Source organism: Cheilinus undulatus, linkage group 2 (assembly GCF_018320785.1).
Source record: "Cheilinus undulatus linkage group 2, ASM1832078v1, whole genome shotgun sequence".
Lineage (NCBI taxonomy): Eukaryota > Metazoa > Chordata > Actinopteri > Labriformes > Labridae > Cheilinus > Cheilinus undulatus.
The window spans coordinates 34,403,589-34,427,203 of NC_054866.1; the positions used below are offsets into that span (position 1 = coordinate 34,403,589).

General features: G+C 38.7%; 1 protein-coding gene across 2 annotated transcripts in view; it reads right to left on the reverse strand.

Annotated features, from left to right (window-relative positions):
- Window positions 1-23,615, reverse strand: part of igsf9ba (immunoglobulin superfamily, member 9Ba) — a 126,627-nt gene that overhangs the window by 58,238 nt on the left and 44,774 nt on the right. For both annotated transcript variants that reach the window (XM_041797552.1, XM_041797561.1), the window contains exons 3-4: window positions 14,953-15,099; window positions 1,354-1,505 (exon numbers count right to left, since the gene is read on the reverse strand). In XM_041797552.1, the coding sequence (XP_041653486.1) occupies window positions 1,354-1,505; window positions 14,953-15,099 (299 nt within the window). The remainder of the gene's footprint in view (window positions 1-1,353; window positions 1,506-14,952; window positions 15,100-23,615) is intronic.

Sequence of the window (23,615 nt, forward strand, 5' to 3'; positions counted from 1 at the left end):
CACTCACTCTTTTTCTCTTTGTATATTTGTCACTATCCTCTTCCATCTTGCAGAGACAGACTGCTAGTATTCTTTATAGCTGAAGGCTGGTGTTTGACCAGGTGCTGTTAACCTATACAGACTTCTTCTGAGAGATCTGCAGCCAAAGATACACCATGCTGGAAGCAGCAGTATGGGCTGCTCTGTGGAAATGAGGTGGACTGCCTGGCAGAATTTATTGTACTATTACATGGGCTGAAACTACAGTTTTTAAGATGTAAAAGTAACACGCTCTTGCTTTAATGCCTGTTGCTTGTACTGTTTTTATTCATTATATATTTGACTGGTGACCAGTCCAGGGTGTACCCTGCCTCTCGCCCAATGACAGCTTGGATAGGCTCCAGCCCCCCCCGCGACCCCGAATGGGATAAGTGGTATAGAGGATGGATGGATGGTATTATTCTATGGGTAATAATAAAAAAATGGGGTAAATGCATACCTGTAGAATAAGCAGAGTCTAAAAAATACTTAATTAGCAAAAACTTTACAAAGTTTCAACTTTTCCTTATCAGATGACATGTTTACTCCCTTCACTTCACCCTCTGTGACTGAGGTGTTTTATTTGATTATGTTGACATAATTCTGATTGCAAACATCTTCATCTTCTACTAATGATGAAACATCCTGTGGCTGCAGTGAATCATCTGTCTGTTGGAGTTTTTTGCTGTGTTTCTGAGTCATCTCAAACAGAGCTGCCTGTTAAATGTCTTTGATTCTATGCAGCTGACAGCACAAACCTGATGTTTATGTTGATGGTTTATGTACCCGAGACATTTCACCGCTGTCAAACGGCACCGATGCTGTGCCAGAAATATCCTATGATGACATCACACGGTCTACTTTTGGGAGTTTATCCACAGGAATAAAATCCAGGTATTATGAAAACAAGAAGACCTGGGAGAGATGAAGGCAGTGTTGCTGCTGTCTTCATTCAAAGATATCAATCATTGAAGGGACATTTTTTAAATGGCTGTAAACTACAAAGATTAACTAAATTTGTTTCTGCTGTTAAAATGCTCTTTTTTAATGTTTCCCCACATGTTAACTCATGAACGCATGGTGCAGTATTTACCAAAGATCCAGCACCATGCAGTGATCTCTTCTATCTCTTTTCTATCACCAAACTACTTTTTTTTTTTTTTTTAGCAGAAAACAATGGAACAAACTGATTTCAGCTTGTGTGAGACACAGTTCATAACACACTTCCAGTACAGATGGACTCAGAGGATGACACCATCTGCGCACAAGCCCTGCTTCTATATTTGCACACAATCATAAATCCAAATTATGCCCATTGCTCATGATCATTCTCACCGAATATTTGGCGTTGGTGGCGAGCTCCTCCCCCTCCCTCACCCAGCTGATCATTGGTTTTGGATTTCCCTGGGCAGAACAGCTGAGCAGGGTGCTTCCCCCTTCCTTCGCCTCCACATACTGAGGTGGCGTTGCTGTGAAAGAAGGCGGGGCTGTGGAGGAAGGGAAAACAGAAGACATTACATTGTACTGCCATAACATTCACAAATCAAGCTGAAATCATTAAAGTACATTCAACTATCCTCTCTGGCTATGCTAAGGCTGAAAATAAATATAGGGCTTCCAAATGGGCTGAAGCACTGACAACCCAAAGAAAAGTTTGTGGAAGCTAAAAAGTTTGCAAGTTTGTGCATGTGCTACATTCATAACTTACAGACAGTCAAGTAAGTCAGGAGATCAGCATTGTTGAGTGAACCACCAAGTCTGCTAAGCATGGTACACAGACTTGAAGTTGTAAAGCACGTTCCTGGTCTGTCGCTGACTCAAGACATCACATATCAAGTACACTACATTCACACACTGGTGGTAGAAGCTCATGCATAAACAGTGCTAATCCATGCTAAACACTGACCCTGTTTAAACCTTAAATTACTTCACTCTGGATATTTGGATACCAAGTGGTAATCCTTAGAGCTTTGTGTGAATGCACCTCAATGCTAACTGAAAACAATTTGATATCTGATAGTTGAGCATACATATGGAGGTGGCCTGGGGTGTCTTGATCCAGACTGTTTTGGTAGTGTAGATACTACACATTCTGCTATCTATTTAAGACCACCCTCTATATTGACATCATCAGTGGTAGTCTGCAAATAAACAAAATCATATTTATGTGGTAATACTTTATTTTAGGGGGCCAAATTACCCAGTAATTTCATAGTAATACGTAAGATTTATTTAGTAATTTCTCAAGAATAAGGTGGTAATAACCTAGTAATAAGCTGGTATCTTACCAAGTAATAACTCAGTAATATTAAGGGGAAATTTACCTAGTAATAATGTATTAGCCATCAAGTAATTCCTTGTGCCATTTCTCTGGTTATTAGGTGGTGTTTTACTCTAATTCTAACCCTCAAACCCTAATCCTCGAACCCTGACCCTAACACTTATAATATTGTCACAATTCATAGTTTTAAGGTGGTATTTTACCCTAACCCTCCAACCCTAATCCTGGTAATATTGTAACAATTCTCTAGGTTTAAGGAGGTATTTTACCCTCGTAATATTGTAACGATTCTCTACTTTTAAGGTGGTATTTAACCCTAACCCTCCAACACTAACCCTTATGATATTGTAACACTTAACTGCCAGACATTTATGAATAAAGTTAAATTGAAAAAAAAAAAAAAAAAAAACTTTTCAAGTGTATAGGCAAGTGAATTCCCTTCTGTTCAGACAGATGTGGTGTCTCACAGTAGTGGTCTGCAAGAGGGGGCATCTGAGAAGTGAAGTCTGCACCCAGACCCCTTTCAGCCAACTTGGTACTAAAATGCATGAAGCAGATGTTTAATGCAAGATATTAACAACCCCATCAATTGTTATTTTTTTCAAGATAGCATTTGATCTCAAGGCATCCTAAACAGTCATTCATCTCTGTATCCAGTTCTTCAATAAATGAATGACTGCTAATGAATGACATGATGGAAATCTTCCACTTATTTTGGCCATGCATTTAATTGAAAACTGCTTATATACTCTCTCTTGCCACCCCTTAGTGACATGGCTGAGTTTCCACCTGTTGTTTCTGAGCTTCACTAACAGCCACACAGGAGATCTTCACCTCCTTCTGTAGGCTAAAAAACTGTAACTTCTTCAGCCAGCTGCTTTCTGTGTTCCAATGCAATATTTTCTTAATAAATAGTGGCACCCTGTTTGGTAAAAGAGAAAAAAAGGTGCTGCTGTACAAGTGGGTCAGTGCTTTGCCACTGGGAGCAACGGCACGCTTCAGACAGCACACACAAACACACCTGACACGGAGTAAACAAATTGGCCAATTAGCACGTTTAGACATCTGCCTGTCCGTGCTGCCCTCTCGCTCTCAAACACTCATCACATTACATGATGGAGTAGATTAATGGAGATCCTAATAAAATGCATCACTGGTTTATGTTTCCCTCCTGATGTGGCTGACGGGTCAACAGCTACGTTTAACACATCATGATGCATCATTTTAGTCATCAAAGAGGGAACAGTGTGCATAGGCGTCACTATGAGAGTGTGCTTTCATGTGAAGAGACACTGCAGTGACTCTCACTGGTAGGTTTCATGAATTCCAATTATCTAACATCTAAGTCTACATTACTCACTAAGTACTCAGTTATCACATGTGAATGTTTACTCAAGAAATGTACATAATAGCACAATTTACACTTTCTTGAACTCTTGCTACAAGTAAGTCCAAGCTGACCTTTTTCACTTTATATACTGTACATATATCTCCAAGTTACAAGTTTCTAATCAGTTCTGCATTAAAAACAACACAGTTTTACTAAATTAAATGCATCCTTTAAAAAGAAATCTGTAAACATCTTTTTTGAGGAAAGGATAGAAAATTAATCTGATAAATTAGCATTATTAACCTATTTCTTTTCATCGACAGCATGAGCTTTCTTGTAAGGATAACTTTTATAACTGTAATCAAAGTAATCAGACAGAAGCTGGACTGTTAAATTTATTTGCATGCTTTTATTTTGTGGTATTGGTAATTTTACTCAACCAAGACAACTTGGGGTGCTTCTTCCTTCCATACTTTCTAATCCTAATTAAGATTTCCCTCGAGGAAAAAAGCATCAGCTGACAGGAAATAGGCGGCACACATTGTGGAGACAGCAGCAGGTACATTGGTCAACCTGGGAGTTGTTTCATGCCATCAGGTACGGCTCGTCACACACAAAGTGTCAGCATGTCGGGGAAACCTGGGAGTTGCTCTACAAAAAAAAGTGAGCTGTACATCCCAGCTTTGCCCTACTTTCTGCAGCTCTTCATCAATTATATACATTAAAAGACGCTTGAAGAAGCTGCACGTACACATTTCTTCCTGGTAGACCACACAGCTCATCGGCAGATGGCCTGGATGCTCAGAAGCAGGATTCAGCCCCATGCTTTGAAGGCTTCCAGTGGCTGTTACTTGCTCACTAACTCAGGAGTGTGTCTGTATGGTTTAATTCCCTTGCCTGGTCTCTCTTTTCTTGTCTCTGCTCCTCAGAGAATACGGCTACATAGAGTACACATTTTTCATTGATTTCACATCATGAGCCTCAAACACGTAACGCGTGTTTCACTGTTACAGAGTAGAGAAGAGGAGGAGGAACTCAAAGAGATCTCTTTGCCTCTTTCAATACCAGCAGGGTCAAACTGCTTCAACAATCTGGGTTATTATACTTTCAACAAAGAGAAGAAAAAGGAGAGCTCATGTCTACACTTACAACAGGATCACATTAATTAGGAAGTTTAAAGAGACTGATCTATGACTATCCCTCAAAACATGGAAAAAAACAGATTTCTCTCAGCCATTTTTACCTAATTACAGTGGTGTGAAAAAGTATTTGTCCCCTTTCTCATTCCTGAGTTTGTTGCATATTTATCACACTTAAATGTTTTGGATCATCAAACCAATTTTAATATTTTACAAAGACAACCCAAGTAAATAGAAAATGCAGTGTTTAAATGATTATCTATTTTTTTAAGGGGGAAAAAATCCAAACCTATCTGGCCCTGTGTGAAAAAGTAATTGCCCCCTGAACCTAGTAACATGTTGTGCCACCCTTGGCAGCAATAACTGAAATCAAGCATTTGCTATAACAGGTGATGAGTGTTTCTCATCACTGTGGAGGAATTTTGACCCACTCGTTTTCACAGAATTGCTTTAACTCAGCCATATTGGAGGGTTTTCCAGCATGAACTGCCGTTTAAGGTCACACCACAGCATCTCAGTTGGATTTAAGTCCGAACCCTGACTAGGCCACTCCAAAACCTTAATTTAGTTTTTCTTGAGCCATTGAGAGGTGGACTTGCAGGTGTATTTCAGGTAGTTGTCCTGCTGCATAACCCAAGAGTGCATAAGCTTGAGGGCACATACTGATGGCTGGATGTTCGCCTTCAGGATTTTCTGGTAGACAGCAGACTTCATTGTTCCATCAATCACAGCAAGTGGTCCAGGACCTGAAACAGCAAAGCAGCCCCAGACATCACACTGCCACCACCATGTTTGACTGTTGGCATGATGTTCTTTTTATCAAATTCTGTTATTTTTACACCAGATGTAACGGGACTCAAACCTTCCAAAAGGTTCAACTTTTGTCTCGTCAGTCCACAGAATATTTCTCCAAAAATCTTGGGGACCATCAAGACGTTTCTTGACAAATGTGAGACGAGCCTTTGTGCTCTTTTTGGTCAGCAGTGGTTTTGGCCTTGGAACTCTCCCATAGGTGCCATTTTTGCCCAGTGTCTTTCTTATGGTTGAGTCATGAACACTGACCTTAACTGTGGCCACTGAGGCCTACAGGTCTTCGGATGTCATTCTGGGTTCTTTTGTGACCTACTGGATGAGTCATGGTTGCACTCTCAGAGTGATTTTGGTTGGCCGACCACTACTGGGAAGGTTCACCACTGTTCCTTGTTTTCTGCATTTGTGGGTAATGGCTCTGACTGTGGTTTGCTGGAGTCCCAAAGCCTTGGAAATGGCTTTGTAACCTTTTCCAAACTGATACATTCTTTGGCTCATGGCATGATGCGTTTCTTTTTTAGATCTTGTAGTCTACTTCATTTTGTCTGACAGTTTCTATTTAAGTGATTGTTTGATTCAACAAATCTGGTGGTAATCAGGCCTGGGTGTGGCCAGTGAAACTGAACTCAGCTTTCCAAAAACTGTGGTTAATCACATTTAAGTCATGATTTAACAAGGGGGCAATTACTTTTTCACACAAATAAATAATATTTAAAAAATATAAATATAAAAATTGGTTTGATGAACCGAAACATTTAAGTGTGATAAATATGCAAAAAACTCAGGAATGAGAAAGGGGGCAAGTAATTCTACACACCACTGTATAACATATTGACATTAAAGTAGTTATCATAGAAATAAACTTATCTACCCAGTGTGGTGCATTATAAAGATGGATAAATCTCAGTCTCACAACACTGATATCTTAACATCTTTCCCTGCAAATAGTAAATAATAAATAATAAAACACGATTAAGAAAATGATACTGTGATCAACCTATTTAGAAGGTTATAAGATGTAAAAAAAAAAGTAAGAAAGAAAGAAAAGACAGAAGAAAATGTGGAAACATATTTCATGTGACCAAAAAGCAAAAATTAAAGGGAAATTTCGGTATTTTCAAAAATTGGGTTGTATAAGGGAACTTGGTAAGCACAAGAGATTTCAGCATGCGCTGCTCCTTTAAGGAGACAGAGCACTAACAAGGTTTTGTATTGCATCTCATTGCATAACAAAGTACCATATCTTAAGTATCCCATGGAGTTATATAGCATGACATGGTACTGTATTGTATCATAACGTATTGCATTGCATCACATTAGGGTCCCATCACATCGCATCCTATATCGTATCATATTGCATTGTATCATGTTGTATTGTATCGTAACAAACCGTAATGTATGGTAGGGTATGGTATTGAACTGTATCATATCAAATTGTATCATATCTCACATTGTATTATGCTATATCAGGGTTAGTTTTGCACATTGCATAGTATTGCACCATATGGCATCACATTGTATCGTACCGTATTGTATTGCATTGTATCGTACCGTATCGTATCGCATTGTATCGTACCGTACCGTATCGTACCATATCGTATTGTACCATATCGTATCGTATCATATTTAATTGAATCGTATCATATTATATCATATCATATTATAATGTATGGTATGGTATGGTATGGTACCATATCATATATAATGTTAGGTATGGTATGGTACAGTATGGTTTCAAATCATATCACAATGTATGGTATGGTATAGTTTTGTATGGTATAGTATGGTATGGTATGGTATTGTATGGTATCATATCATGTCGTATCATATCATATCATATTATAATGTATGGTATGGTATGGTATGGTATGGTATGATATGGTATTGTATCGTATCATGTCATGTCGTATCATATCATATCATATCATATTATAATGTATGGTATGGTATGGTATGGTATGGTATGGTATGCTATCATATCATATCATATCATATCATATCATATTATGTCATATCTTATCATAATGTATGGTATGTTATGGTATCATATTATATCATATCAATCATATTGTAGCACATGGTATGGTATGTATGGTATCATATCATATCATATCATATTATATCATATCATATCATATCATATCATATCATATCATATCATGCAGACTATTCAGACCAATAATTGTTTGTGATGAGGCTCAAGTTGGGATACACCCCCACAATCATTAGGGGAGTCAAGTATGGCTTAAAATCCTGTAGTGTGTGGCCGGCCTTAGTTGTATTATTTTGTTATAAGTATTTGTCAAAGTGGGCCACACATGCTTCCCCACCAAGTATACTCTTGTGAGTAAATTTGGGGACAAATGTAAAAGAAAATATCATCTACTCTTTATTTTAATCTGCTTAATGAGGTCTCACATGGGTCCGTGGATGACTGGGCAACACTAGTTGTAGCAACACCGGGTCCATTAGTGACTGACAGATGCAGACATACTACGGGAATATATGGAGGTGGTGGACAAATGAAGCTGCGTTTGAGCCCCAGCTGGGTCAAACCAATGGGCGCTTAATGTCAGTGAATAAGGAACTCAGTGACACAGTAACAGGCCTTGTCTGTTTTATGTATCAGAGTAGATGGTTAACTTAAATCATTAAAAATGTGGGTTGTTCTCTCATACTTTTGATCTCTGAAAAGGCTGCTGACGCTTGAAACATGAAGAGAAGGGAAGGACAGGCGGAGACGAGACAGGAGAGGAGGAGAAGGCAAAGGAGGAGGGGGGAGGACAGAAAGAGAGAGTGGCCTTAGTGTCTTTTTTCGGGCACAAGGCCTTGCCATCTGACACCTGCCACTGAGTGGGCACGAATCCCCTGTCCGCTTGGCAGGAAGTTAAGGCCAGCAAGCAGGAACTCAAAGGAGGAGTGTATGCAAATAACCAACAGCCAAAGGAAATGGGTGCCCTTAATGTCTGTGTGGAGGCCAGACAAAAATGGCACCTGCTTCCCTCACAGACGTCCATTTAAAGGACAACAGTAGCATAAAGTCTACATATGAATCCCTCTTTTGGGTGTCTAGACTCAGAAACAAAGGCTGCTTTTGAGTTTCTTTTAGTTTAATTTAAACCTCTGCAAAACAAAATCTGTGTACAAGTTTGATACCTCTTGTAAATTTCATATAAAACTAATAATCACCAACTACTAGGGCTAGTATTTCTCTATTCATGACAATTGTACACAGATTTGATTTTTACATAGCTCATTAAGACGTCTTTGTTTGACAAGTGGATGCTTCTATACCAAAATGAACAAAGATGATTCACAGTTACTAATCAATACTTTTTGACCATGTTTGTATAGGAGTTCAGGCCCCAGCAGGAAGTGAGGTCTCACAGACACCGTAGGAGAAGACAGAATGGTGCTGCAAGTTATCTTGATAAATCATTAATGGTGCTCCTTTTGGAGTCTTTATTGTTTAATGTATTTATTAGTTTGTGTTTAAACAGTTTATTTTAATTTCAAAGACAAGCAGGCACAAAACACAAGCACAAAACATAACTACACAGTACAAAACAATACATGTATACAACATAAAGACATTTTGCCAGAGTACAATTTAACTTGCATCAATATAATAGCTTGTTCAGGAAATCATGATCCTCATTTCTTAAAGGAGTTTTCTGCCTTCTGATTAGACAATTCAAATAAATGTACCTGATTTAGCCTTCAATAAATAAATAAAAGGAAATTCATAACTTAGGTTAAATGCATCTTCTTTATGTATTCTCTTATTAAAGTCCATGGTACATCTAAGCCATCTCTATAAAGTCCCTGCAAGGTTGAGGCTGCATGCTACATCATTATAAGCTCTACAAAGTCCTTCAACCAGTTATGTAGACAAAAACAATTCAATTTCCAGACTTTCCAATTCATTAGTATAATTCATTTCACAGAGAGGAATGCCAGTGTTAACAGACGTTGTGTTTCTGCAGATTTTACACTGTCTACTGTATTTATTAGTAATATTAAGCAGGTATCTGCACTTTTTTGCTGTATATTATCTCCACAGCTCATGCTTAGGACAAAGATTTATTTCTTGTGTCTGCCATCTCTTTCCAGCAGAAAATATGGCAGACACAGTAAGAATACTGGTTTCTTTTAAGTTACCCTGTTAGAGCCATTCACTTGCTTTTGTTGGCTTTTTCTGGGAAAATTTTGGCAAGCGAGGGCCAGTTTGCTTTGTTACGCAAGCTCTCATAGCTTTTTTTATATAATAAATAAACCGCTCCTGTCAGCAGATAGAAACTCAATATTTGGAAATATGATGGTTAATTAGCTCATTATCTTGCAACTGAATTAGCCACAGGCACGGACAAAATATAGCAGACTTCAACTAGAAAACCAAGATGGTTATTAGGAATGTGTCTGAATAATAGACTAAACAATGGAACATGTTCACATTCACTACTTGGCACCAGAATTAAGAGTTAGTTAAACTAAATATTAATGTTTTGTTTAATGTTTCCTCTCAATGTCAGTCGGGCTCAAACTGCAACCCAGCCACTCAGCCCTATATGGTTTGTAGCCATGTAGCCATTTCTGTGCTTCATAATGACACTCAATGCTTTACTGATGTGAGAATAACCTGACATATCCTGCAAAGAAATGTATCCCCATTTTCTAGATCAACATTGTGCATACACCGTGACATTCCTACAAAATGCTACCACTACTATCAGTTTACAGCTGGTTACCTTCAGGTGGAAGTAGAGGGGTCTGGCTGCAGACTGTACATCTCTGACAGACACTCTCACAGACCATTCATTTGAGATGCCGTCTCTTTCTAACCTGGCACATCAGATGGATTTGCTTCACACATCCATGTGGAAAACCTTCAATAGACGGCAGTGACTTTGAAAAAAAAACTTGTAGGGTGATTGGATGAATGTTCTGTCTGTTACATATTTGCAGGCCAACAACAACAGAACATGTGACGTAGCTGTTACCTAGGCTCACCACTACGCAAAACTCCATAGAGAGCTGCATAAAGCGAATCATGGCGACTGTAGACATGTCAGTACACGACTTTTGTCATTTTTGAAAAGAAAACAACTCATTGCTGTTCTATGTTCATCTTTTAATGAAGAAATGTGGTCAAGTTCTGTTAGAACTGGAGCTTTAGCAGCATCCACGCTAATGCCTTCCGCCATAATTCAAACCAGCCTCTTGCTGCTTGCATACATCACGACTCACAACACCTGAAGTACTGCCCCTCGATGCTGATTGGTCTTGTCCTTTCTAACCGGGCCCAAACGGTTCAGATGAGAGCTTTGCAAGATAGATTTGTCAGTAAGAAACATGGAAATGGGCGAATTCATCTGTTTTGCAAAGTTAGTCTCTTTCAGAACAGAAAACATGTTAAAATTTGGGCAGCTGTCCCAGTTTTCAACTTTTCATTGCTCCATTTCTCCATGGCATCTCCTCTGATTGGTGCCCCGTTTGTGGCCATTATAAGCTGGACCAGTATGGTTTGTGATTATGGCGCAACACCGGGATGTAACTTATGTATCTGCTCTTTTGAGCTTAGTTTTAGCTACATTAGCTACATAGCTACCTTATCTACATAGCTCTGTTATCTACAAGACTACGCAGCTAACAGAGCTACATAAACTTTGCTTTCTGTGATACACTGTTCACTTGCCTTTATTAAAGCCTTTATTCATAAACCTTTATTTATAAATTAAATAAAGGTTTTGTAATCAGGTCAGGCTTTTAACTTTTACTCTTACCTTAAATCTTGGTAAAATCAGTTTTATTTCAAAAGTTTTTGTGTGTATTTCTGTTTTGAGATATATATGGTGTCTCAAATGAACGGTCTGTTAGCGTGGCTGTCAGAAATGATCGTTCTACGGCCAGACTGTTTTGTTGAATTCAGGCTTGTCCATAAGAAAAGTTGTAAAGGCAATTGTAAATGTCTCCTGTCTCTTCAAAAGCCATTGCATACTTGCAGCATGGACCTATTTCATCATCTGAGCGGTAGGTGGATGTGGAAGTGGGAAGAGGGTCAATGCTGGTGTTTCAAAAATAATAAGAACATCCAAAGTTGCCTGCTCAGGTACAGTGCGATGTTTCTAATGTAAAAGCAGGCCAGCCAGGGAAGGAAGGGACAGCAATCATATGAAACAACTCCCTTATGTCTAATAGTGACGGCCAAATTAAATGACCCAAGGCCTCTAAAATGCACTGAAACAATAGGTGACATAACAGTAGCTACATCCAATATTTATCCACTATGTGAGCTAGACAAAATACGTAGACGAGGTCTCACGACCATGCAATAAGCCAAATAAATAAAATTGAGGGATTTTATTAGTTCTGCTGCAGCCCAAAAAGCTCAGCCTCTGTTGAAAGAAGTGAAGAGGAGCAGAAGAGGGAGAGAGGGAGGGAGCAGTTGAAGTTAAGAGTGAATACTGATGAGCCAAGCTAGAGAGGTACACAGATACACAATAACACATTGATACACAGACATGCACTCACATCCACACAGACGCTCACAAACTCCAAACATCACTGGAGTGTGCAGGTGACGGCAGAGTATTCACTCTTCAGCCGCAACTTCACCCAGCAGACAGAGCTCTCATTAAGCCGCCTACAAACACACAATGAGACGCTCTCATGTCAGCAGTGATGTAAAACGCAGAAACACCGTGCAGACAGTCATTTGCAGTGTGCGGTTTACTAACACACCGTGACACATTACACATAGGAAACATTATGTTGTGCGTTTTAATAACCATTTACACACATCAGCATTTTTCATTCCCAAGTGATCATGCTGTTTAGAAGACTGTTAAGGCGGTTCTTTACACAGTATTTCACATTATAATCATTATTCAAACAAAAGAATTAGCTCCAATGTAAAACATATGTATGACTAGATTACATATGCATGAGTCTCACACAGCAGTCATAGAGCATCAACAAAAATATACATGCGAATGAGCTTGACAGGATTCTGTGAGCAAAGTCTGTAACAACACGGATGATCACAGCTCTGACTGTGAAACCTTAACACAAGAGAATCATCACATTAGGCTTCAACTATTCTTTCATGAGCCTGTTAAAGAATGTTTACCTCCTGATATGAACCAAACACTAAAATGACTGCATCTGCAAAATGAAGGCATTTACTCAGCTACTGTACTTGTAATGATAAACTTTAAGAGTATTTGAAGCAGAGGCAGGGTTTAAAAATAAATTAAACACAGAGGCATCATTGTCTCTGCAACAATGTGAAGACACACTTCACATAGGGTTCTTTAAGCCACTGGGGCATTCCTGGGAAATGCAAAGGTGCAGATTTTTTTTCCGCCTGGTCATCACTTTGATCGCTCTCAGACTATCACAGACGATCCCTGCCGGAACCGCCTTAAACAGACCACAATCAATTCTCCCCTAACCAGCCTCTCAGCCCTTTTTTACCCCAGGCCTTTTGAAAAGAAGCTGCAGGAGTGATCTGAAACAGCGGATAACGCTTGCTCATTCACATGTGCCATGAACAATGGATCAGGGCACAGATAAGTATTCTGTTTTTTGTTGGTCAAGATAAAGATAAAAATGTTTTCTTAATTCAAATTCTAGCAATTACACAGAACGCCTGCGCACTAGAGGTGCATAATACATGAACTTTTAATCACAATCACAATGTTGGCCTACAATCAAAGGAACATGATTAACAGTCATTATTTGTAATGTGTGATCCACCCACAGAAAACTCAAACATGTTGTCCTCTATTGATAATATTTAAAGAAATATATCGGCCTGTTTTTATTATGTTAAATTGTATACTATGTTCTCTGTTCTCTATTGGCACAAGTTTTCTCTCAGGTGAGTTAAATCTGCTCAAATTGATTCCCTTCAGTTCTCTTATTCACACACAGATTCACAGAAACACTCTAATATAGTGCTGTTAAAAGATTATCTTATAGTAATGTTGATAAATCTGTTTAGAAGATAATAAATAATGTACAGATGACTTTTGCCTTGTCCACTGAGCTGTCTGTGTGTTTTTAGTGATATGAGACATTGAGGAGCAGTTGTGGACTTATTTTACATAACTGTGGCTGCAGGTAGATGCTGAAAGGGAAAATAAAGTATGCCATGATTAATGCTATTGAAAAAAATCAATGCAGTTATTTTGGACTATAATAAATAGTGATGATGACCCTACTTTACGATCTTAAAAAATTATAACCTTGAATAACAGCTGTGATCTCAATATTGATCAAAGAATCGTAAACATTATTTTAGCTAAAATCATGGAGAATCTTACACTTCAGTTTCTGTGATCAGCACAGGGGAGTTCAAAGTCCCTGTAAGGTAAAATCTTAAATTTGTGTCAAAGCGTGTTGGAATAAGGTTACTGTAAACATGTGCAAACACTGAAATCTATGTGTGACTTAATTTGGATTCAGACTGTTAAGAAGTTTTTCATCTCTTTCTTGGTTGGGTTTAATTTGGGCGGGGCATGTTCATTTTTTATGCCATTCTCATTTTAAATAAAAACATACAGTCATGGACAAAGTATTGGCACCCCTGGAATTTTTTCAGAAAAAAACACAATTCATCCCAGAATTTGTTTCAATTTCAAATGTTTTTTTTTTCATATACACATGTTTATTTTCTATATGTGCATTGGAACAAAACAAAAAACAAACAAACAAACAAAAAAAAAAAAAACAGAAGCTAAAGACAAAATCCACATAATCTTACAAAAAACTCAAAAATAGGCTGGACAAAATTATTGGCACCCTTTTAAAACTGTGGGTAAATTTTTCATGAGTTATAAGCTTAATTTTATGACTTACAGATGTTCTTCATGACTGAAAACAGGCCTGGTGGTCATTAACACAGTTGCCTGTCATACAACAGTCTTAAATAGTGTTTTTTTCCTAACTTTACAGGGACTTTAATTTTTGAAAATATATTAGTTATATTTAAAAAAAAAACATCAACAAAGGAATTGTCTACAATAAATGAAGAAAAACTTTATCTACTATAAATTTTATCTTATTTTATTTTTTTTAACTTTAGGGTGAATTCATGTCAACACAACCACTGTTGGTTGGCCACAATGGTTAGCCACCAGAAGAAACTGCTGTTTTACTGTTAGCTCCTGCTATATGCATATAAGCGCCCCTTGGGCCAATGTGGATAAACTCCAAAAAATATTGTCTAATACTTTGTTTTTACATATGGCGTGTCAGTGAATGATCCAGGTTTTCTATTTTTTCCCCATCCACTTCCACAAACACATATGTTCCTGTGCTTTGTGTTCCTTTGTGTTCCTGTTCCTGTGCAGCATGTGCAGGTGACTCACCGTTGACCGTGAGGTGCACCCAGCTGCCGTTGTGGAAGGTGTCGTACTGTTGCTCCAGCATCAGGACCCTGCACTCGTACCAGCCCTGGTCCTCGGAGCGAACTGGGTCAATTTTAAGGGAAGCCTTCTCATACAGAAAGGCTCTACCTGGAAATGCAGAGGGAAAATATCACCCATGAATAAAATAAATCCAACAGAATGAAACACTTCTGATGTGAGCATTTGGTCTGAGCACCTACATGCTCTTTTTCAGCCCTGTTCACTCCTTTTAAAGTCTCACCCAGAAGCCTCGATCATTTATACAGGAGCAGTTGAGGTTAAGTACTTTGCCCTTTTCTTAGGAACTAGATATAACAAATTCTGTTTTCTAAAGATTTTTTTAAAGCTAGATCAGTCATGATGTTTCAAGCCGTCGTTATATAATGTTCCGATTCTCTCTATTCCCCTTTTCCGTGCAGGGGCTCCATAAACTCTTTTTAAACTGCTACCTATCAAAATAAATATTAACACAAGTCTATTCTGATGCATAGAGTTCATGTCAGTGGGATGGATATTTTCATTTTACTTTTTTTCTACTTTACACTGGCTTCTCCCTTTTCAGGGAGCAGCTACAGCAGTCTGGAGCCTTTCCAAGCACTGGATGGAGAGCAGGAAAACACCCCAGACAGGTTTTCCAGTCTCTCACAGAGTTAACAGAGACAGACAATCCCTAACACTTACTGTACAGTCATACCCATGGGCAATTTAGAGCCTTCAATCAGGCCAACCTCCAAGTCTTTAGACTGTTGGAGGAAACAGAAGAGAGCACACAGGATCTCAACATGAACCAAACCAAACAGTTTATGAGTGAAATAGTGTTTCTTGTACACTTCATAGAATTATTTTGACATTTGAGGAAATATAAAGTCTTTTTAGAAAGAGTAAATTGAAAAGCTCAGCACTCTACTGTTGATATTGCGCTCCAGTGCAGTGTACTATTCAGTCAATCTTTGTTATGGTTCTTTATGTCTAGAACCCTAATCCTTGTTATTCAAGCCTATTTAAGGAGACCAAACTTCACTCCACCAACACTTTGGTAAAGCTGCAGTGGCAAATTTAATCAGTATCTTTGCTCTAGCACCGTGTCCTAACAACATGTCGGCCTCAGAGTTCACATCACTTCATTGCATCCTCACTCTCTACACTGCATCCTTCAAGTTTTTCCCTCATAAAAATAATGACATAACACTTTTTTATTTGATTGAGGAGCAAACGAAATGGGGTGATTTGTACTGACAAGCCTTTGACAGCTGTGAGCCGCACAGTTCTGTGTAATCTCCATATTTACACGTGTCCAAGAATATCATTTCAGATACGAATATGGATGTTAACAATGCACAACTATCTCAGCTTTGTCAGACTAGCTTCAAGAAAATCTTCCTGTTTGACACTCCTGGTGCCTTGTCATCTCCCTAGTAGTCCATGATAACGTGAGTAAAGGAGAAGAAAATAGAAACAGGGCAGTAGGGCAAAAGAGTGTGCTGTATCATGTTGCATTGCCCTGCATCATTTTTGCCGGCAGTCAGGATACTACAATAGGAATCTATATCATCAAGCTGTTTTTGCCACTGATGCTTGCTCTAATAGACAGAAACCTTGAATAAGACCAGACTCATGCAGCCATATGTGGTGACTGATTTGGGCATGAAAAGCTGGATAGAGGGAGATGAAGTAGTTGATACAGACCAGGGATGGGCAACTTTGATGACTGCGAGGGCGCCATTATTTTTATTCTCGGTGATGGAGAATTGTTAGAAATTGTGGGATACTCTTAATTTATCAATTAGAATTAACTTTAGCAAAGTAAACAAATATCTAGCTTTCATCATGCAAATGCAAAGTAATGCTTAATGTGGTTGATGATAAAGTTGCAACCTATGAATTTCACCAAAACACTCATTTCTGGTCCTATTTTATGTTCAGAGTTATTTTCTTCTCTCCTGTCTGTGTTTTTGGAGCTTCAGTGTGCGTGTGAATGTGTAGTGACATCGGTACTTGCGTGCGCAGCACCCGCTCTGATCAAAGCTTTGACCAGCATGGTCAGAGGTAGGTCGACACTCAGCAACGCTCCACCGATAAACTGTTCTTAAAGTTGTTATTTGTCATTTACATATCTTAAAACTGCTGCTTTGAGTTTTTTATGAAATCCGGTTTGTTCTGTGCCTGTTTTGTTGTTTTTGTGAGGTTGTTAACTGAAGTTAAATTGAGTTTTGTTCTGAGGGTGGGAGCTGAAGCTGGTGGGATGCAGCATTCGTGCTAGGTGGGAAACCCCCATTTTGACGCATGTGTGTGTTTTTTTGTAAGAAAGAGATGTGCGCTGTAGCCAGAATCACACTGAGGATTTCTGTATTTTTTCTCCTATGAACATTTAATATGAAGTTAAGATGTTAAAATGATCAATTTTGTGTGAGGCAGCTGCACTTTTATGTTGTATTCAGAGCTGCTTAAAGTAGGTTTAAATGCATATAAATGCATGTGTTATTCAAATGTTATTTCAATGTTTGCCGAATAAGGAATGCTCTGATAAAAAGCTTTTACCAGCATGGTCAGAGAGAGAGATGTGCGCTGCAGCCAGAATCACACTGAGGATTTCTGTATTTTTTCTCTCATGAACACAGAGCTGTGTGGTTACTAAACAAGTGCAGAACACAACGCAGAGGACACGCACTCACACATGGGTTTCATTAATTCAATCATCTTTCACCAATTTAAGCCATTTTTATAACGCAGTGAAAATAGTAGTTAATGGTTATTTCAGTATGTTGTGCTTGCATGTCTAGTTCTATTTCATACCAACATATTTAATGATGCATATACAGGATTTTTACAGTGACAGAAAGCCAGTTATCTTTTTTCTAACTAGCATGTACCAGTGATTGAGTATTTTTATGTAAATTATCCTATTTTCACATTTTCAAGGCAGATTTGATAATATTTCCCTTGTTTTTACTATTTTTTATTTGAAATCAAGTTGAAGGCCTCACTGGGAAAGGACGAGGGTCACATGTTGCCCACCAGTTGCCCACCATCAAAACATACAGAGGAACAGCAGCAACAACGAATGAAAAGATTGATAGCTACCATGCTAGTCATAACCGTAAACATATGGGTGGTATTAGCAGTAACTGTTAACAAAATGCTAGCTTTGTGTCAGGTCTGAAACACGGAAAAATAGCCAACCTGGCTCAGAAGAAGTTTCACAGACATACTTTTTACAACTTGTTTGAGTATTAAAAAAAAAAAAAAAAGCTAGGAGGCATTTAGCTTAGCTTAAAATTAGCTTATGAAGAATGGCAAAGACTGAAACAGCTAGCATGCTGGTCTGTTGCTGTTACTTTTTTAATCTGTGTTAAAACGAAGGATGTGCACAGTCAGTTGACAGTTCTCTTAGCATTTTCTCCTCTTTAGACTAGTTGTTTATATGTAGTTTAAGTTGGCATTCAGCCGAATAGGTAAATAGACACGGGGATACCTCCTAAATTATAACCAAAGTGAAAGGCAGTACAGTACTTTGAAGGTAACTTTATATGTAGGACCATTGTGTTAGTTGGGTATAAGTTACTTTCTGCAGTGACACAAAGTTAAGTGTGAGAGGTTTCAACTTCAGTCTTCTTCAGTGTTGTCAAAACACCACAATGTTGTGGCCACTGTCTTGCCTAGAAATAAGAACAAAGAGGCCTTTTTTGATTGCTGACTCCTCAGTTTTGTCTTTTTTGTCATGCATCTTAAGAAGTTCCTTGTTGTTGTGCGCTCCTTTTCTGCCTTCTTTGTGCACCAAACACTGCACATCACCACAAACACACTATGCCCACTGAAGCACAGTGGTGGCAGCATCATGCCCTGGGAATGCTTCTCGGCAGCCAGCCCTGTAAGGCTGGTAAAGGTAGAGGGTAAAATGAATGTGACAAAATATAGGAAAATCCTAGAGAACAATCTTATCCAGTTTGCAAGAGAACCTTGCTTGAGAGAAGATTTATTTTCCAGCAAGACAATGACCCGAAGAATACAGCCAAAGCTACACAGAACTGGGTTAAAGACAACAAGGCGAATGTTCTGGAGTGGTCGAGTCAAAGCCCAGATCTCAATCCAATAGGGATCAGGCTGGACTTGGAAAGGCTGTTCACATCAGATCCCTTTGAAACTTTACAGAGCTTGAGCAGTTTTATGAAGAGGAATGGAGTAAAATTGCAGTTTCCACACCAATCCTGATTTAGGCCTACACTCTAACAAATCGCTTTAAATTTACGAGGAAATTTCAACGGTAAGATCCTGTTATGTTTAAATACAGGACAACCCTGTATAATAACGGTTTATAACGTTATTTTGCTGTATTATCGCTTCAGGAAAAGAAAACAGTAATTTCTTGTATTTTTTGCATTGCATTTTGGAAACAAGAAGGTGAGAGCACATGCTTGGAAGGAGAGTGGAGTTAGAAGTGGCATTGTTATCCAACTCCATCCTAACAATAAATAGGTGAGTGCCTCATTGCTTTGCTAGTTAGATTAGGCAAAAACTATCACCTACTAAGTTTGAAGTCATTTGTAAGATTAGCATTAGCTAAAGGCTTACATAACACACAAACACCATAGATCAGCATTTGACCACAACCGGCTGGTTTTTAGCGTGCTCGGCCCTGACCTGTGACCGGCCGGGCTAATGCCGATTTGATGCCGATCAGACTCACAAACACATACACAAGCCGTTCCATGTGCCGCATAGCATGCAGCGCACAGACACTAAAATGGACAGCCACACATACAAGCAAACGTCAGCTGTGAAGAAGTGAGATGCCCACCAGCAGAGGAGAAAAAGGTTCGACATACAGGAGGAGAAACACAGAACCCCCTGCACTGGCTCCCTCCTCAACTCTCCACCTCTCTGCCCATGGCTGACCATATCATATACTGTCTGTGAATGTGTGTGTGTCCTCTAGCTGTGTGTCTCTCTCTCTCCCTTGCAGGCTGGGGGAGTGCAGCACATTAACATATCTAATTAATATCCAGTGTTAATTGATATTATTTGGTTACAGGGGGACACTTGAATGATAAAAGCTCAGCATATGAACTTTATTAAAAAGTTTGACCTGATTTGAGAAGAAGCCCGCACTTTGCAGGAAATATTATAGATTAATATTGATTATTAACAGACATAAACATAAGACAGTCAGGGTCGTTCCAGCTGAACAGAGTGAAGCTGTAAACTTCACTGTTTCTTTGATTAATCAATTAATGAGATAGAATAAACACCTTGTGATATAGAGTGTTAATAACAGCTGCTTTAATCTTTCTAGAATGTGAAAACTGAGTTCAGATAATTTATTTAATGTATTGTTGCTTTTTGTGCTAATGTTGTTTTTTTAATCTTTACAGAATCCTTGCAGTTCCTTTACGGCAAGGAAATTCAGAGGGGGAACCTTGAAAAGTTGACCCTTTTGCAGAAGGTTTTGACAGACAGCAGCGATACTTAATACATTCCTGTATGTATGTTCAATTTCAATAAAGAGACATGGTTTGAGAAGACACTGTGAAGTTTTATTATTTGTCTTGACATTATAAGTTGCAGTTTCAAAGGCTATGTTTGTTTGTCACATTAAAACATGGTGTTTATAACATCACATGCGAGGAGTAATTTATCAAATCACTAGGTATAGAAAAATATATTGTCAATTTTGCTAGAAAGAAATGAATTCACAGCAAGGCGTAATATTTTTCTAAAATTTGCAGTAAAAATATGCAAATACACAGTGCTTAACAAATTTATTAGACCACCCTAACCCTAACCAAAGTAAGGTTTATGCCACAGCTGCCCTAAATTAACAGCATTGGTAATTACCAAAATCATTTTTTTATGTTTCTGCAATGGTTAATACACCAATATGTAGAAGTTCTTTAACCCAAATGATATTTTTAATGTTAAAATAGAATTATTATTTACAAAAAAACTGAAAAAATAGTAAAGCACATTATTATTTCTTGATTAATATGTCAAATTATAGTTATTTACTTGTACTCCTGAACAGAAAAATGAGTTTTAGTGGTTGAATGTTATGCTTGATTCATTTCTGACTTCTCAGAGAAGCCCAGTGAGTCGGCACAAATTTCTGTGATTTCAGTTTGAAATTCCTCATTCCTGTTCAAAATGGTAAATCATGGAGAGCTCACGGAAAATGAAAGAGTCCACATTAAAGCACTTCATGATGCTGGATGGTCTCTGAGACAAATATGACAGGTTGTCTAATAAATTTGTTAAGCGCTGTACCTCTTAAGAAAAAGTGTAAATAAACGGCTAATGTTTTTAACAGTATTTTCCTGTTAAGGTTTAAAATAACAGCTTTTTGCTGCATCTATTAAAACAGTAGCAAACTGTAAATTTCAGCAACAGCAATATACCGTTAATTTTACAGTAGTTTCCTGGCAACCCTACTGCCAGTTGTTTACTGTTTATTAACAGGGGGAATTTCTAAGAGTGTATCCACACAGATGCTGTGACTGCAGCCAAAGGTGCATAATCCTTAGTTTCTACATGAACCTTTTACATTAAATTCAAGCCCAGTGCTACATTCTACTGGCCTAATCTGGTTGTATTAATCAGACAGAAATTAAGGGAACTACATACACTTGAAATTCAGTTTTATTTCTACTCAGAGAAAGCTGTTCCCCCATTTCAAGTCTTTATGCTAAGCTATATGTAAGCTAACTATCTCCTAGCTTCATGTCTTCCAGAGGGACACTGGGATAGCGTCCATTTTTCATCTTGTCTTTCAAGAGAGCCACTAAATATAATCCTCTAAATGTTAAAGTATACGTTGAACAGATTAAATGTCATTTTTATACCATGAATAAAATGCCATTTACCATCATACTTTCCAGTATTTGGATTTATACATAAAACTTGGAATAGTATTTTCAGCTGGATTAAAATAAAGTATTTTGCGCCTTAGTGGAAAAAGTTCAGCCTTCCACCTCACAGAAATCATCTATTTCTTATAAAACTCCTCCATCCTCGCCTCTTTTTTCTTCAAGGCTGAGGGTAAATTGGAATTCTAAAAGGAGGAAATCACAAGGGGGTGAGAGAAGTTCAGGAAACCAGGCATGGTGAAATCTTGGGCTGCTAAGCTGTCTGTCTTCAAGCCTCCAGCCGGCTGCTCACATGGCTGCCTCTGACAGCCCAACAGACTAAAACACTCGCCGCTGTTCTGTCTGACGAGTGTTCTCAGATAGAGCATTTTTCCAAACTTTGATGTGAAGACATACTGTAAGCAATGCTTCCTGTTACTTCAGACTGAGTGTCAGGCAAATGTATCAACGTGAAGGGCGAGCTGAATTGCTCTTCCAGCACTGTATATAAATGCAATAGATAGATACCCCAACCCTGGGATTGCTGCTATAGCTTTGGTAGAAAACTGACAGAAGCAGAAAATCAATACAGCAAAGAGGAAGAGAGAAAAGTGGGGACTGCAGTCTTGCAGTGAAAAGGTAGCTTGTCTTTAAAAAGTCAGGTCTATTTTTGCCTGGGCATTGAAGTGCTGAGTGGGGCGGTTGGTGGTGTGAAGGGTGGGGATCAACCTCAGCTCCTGTTTGTCAAAGAGTGAGAGGGTGCTGCTGTAAACAGAGTTAACAGCACTGTATCCACGTCAGGCCTCAGGACCCAGGGGGATACAGCGCTTACATAGTACAAGGTTCTGTCTGCTGTGAAAACAGACGAGCTAACGCCTTGTTCAGATCACGTCACACACTTTGTCAGATAGGAAAGGTTTGAAGAAACACGCAAGATCCAGTGTGGCAGGGTTGACTGCCCCAGTGTGGTTTAACAAATGGGAGAAAAAAATATAGCCACGTAAAGTTCATGCATTATCTTCGGATTAAACTAGCTGTCCAGAGTAACTCAACACTGGCATTGCTTTTCTACTATTTTCCATTAATGTATGTGTACCTTGCTCTGTCAAAACCTGAGCCAAGAGTGAATAAAATAGCATCAAAATAGATTTTCATTGTTCAGAGAAGGTCCTTGGGAGGACTCCTCACTTTAACAGTAGCCCTTCAAATTTCCCCTATTATATATTTAAATTAATCAATTTATAGTAAGTTTGATTACATGGGATTACATGATCCCAAATGTCTGCTGCGGGTCAGGATCTGGGGAAAGCCTTTAGGAATTAATAGGTTTGGAGGACATTTAGTACTTTACAGCTCTAAAAGGGCCTGCATGCTGCAAGTACCATCAGTGAATGTCTACATACATTGAAAATGATTCTTAAACTTTGCAAAACAGTGATTCTATCACAGTTTAATGTGGTGGCAATCAATATCACAAATGCACTTCCTAGTGTCTAGCATTGTCTATCCAGGTGAAGAGGGACGAGTCTCGAAGAGATTCTTTCAGTCATTACCCAGAGTTCATGACCATAGGTGAGGGTTGGGAGGAAGATTCACTGGTAAATCGAAAGCTTCGCCTTCCGGCTCAGCTCCCTCTTCACCACAACAGTCTGGCACAACACCCGCAAAACTGCTGACACTGCACCGATCCGCCTGCCAATCTCATGCTCCCTTCTACCCTCACTCATGGACAAGACCTCAAGATATTTGAACTCCTTCACCTGAGGCAGAGACTCACTCCCCACCCAG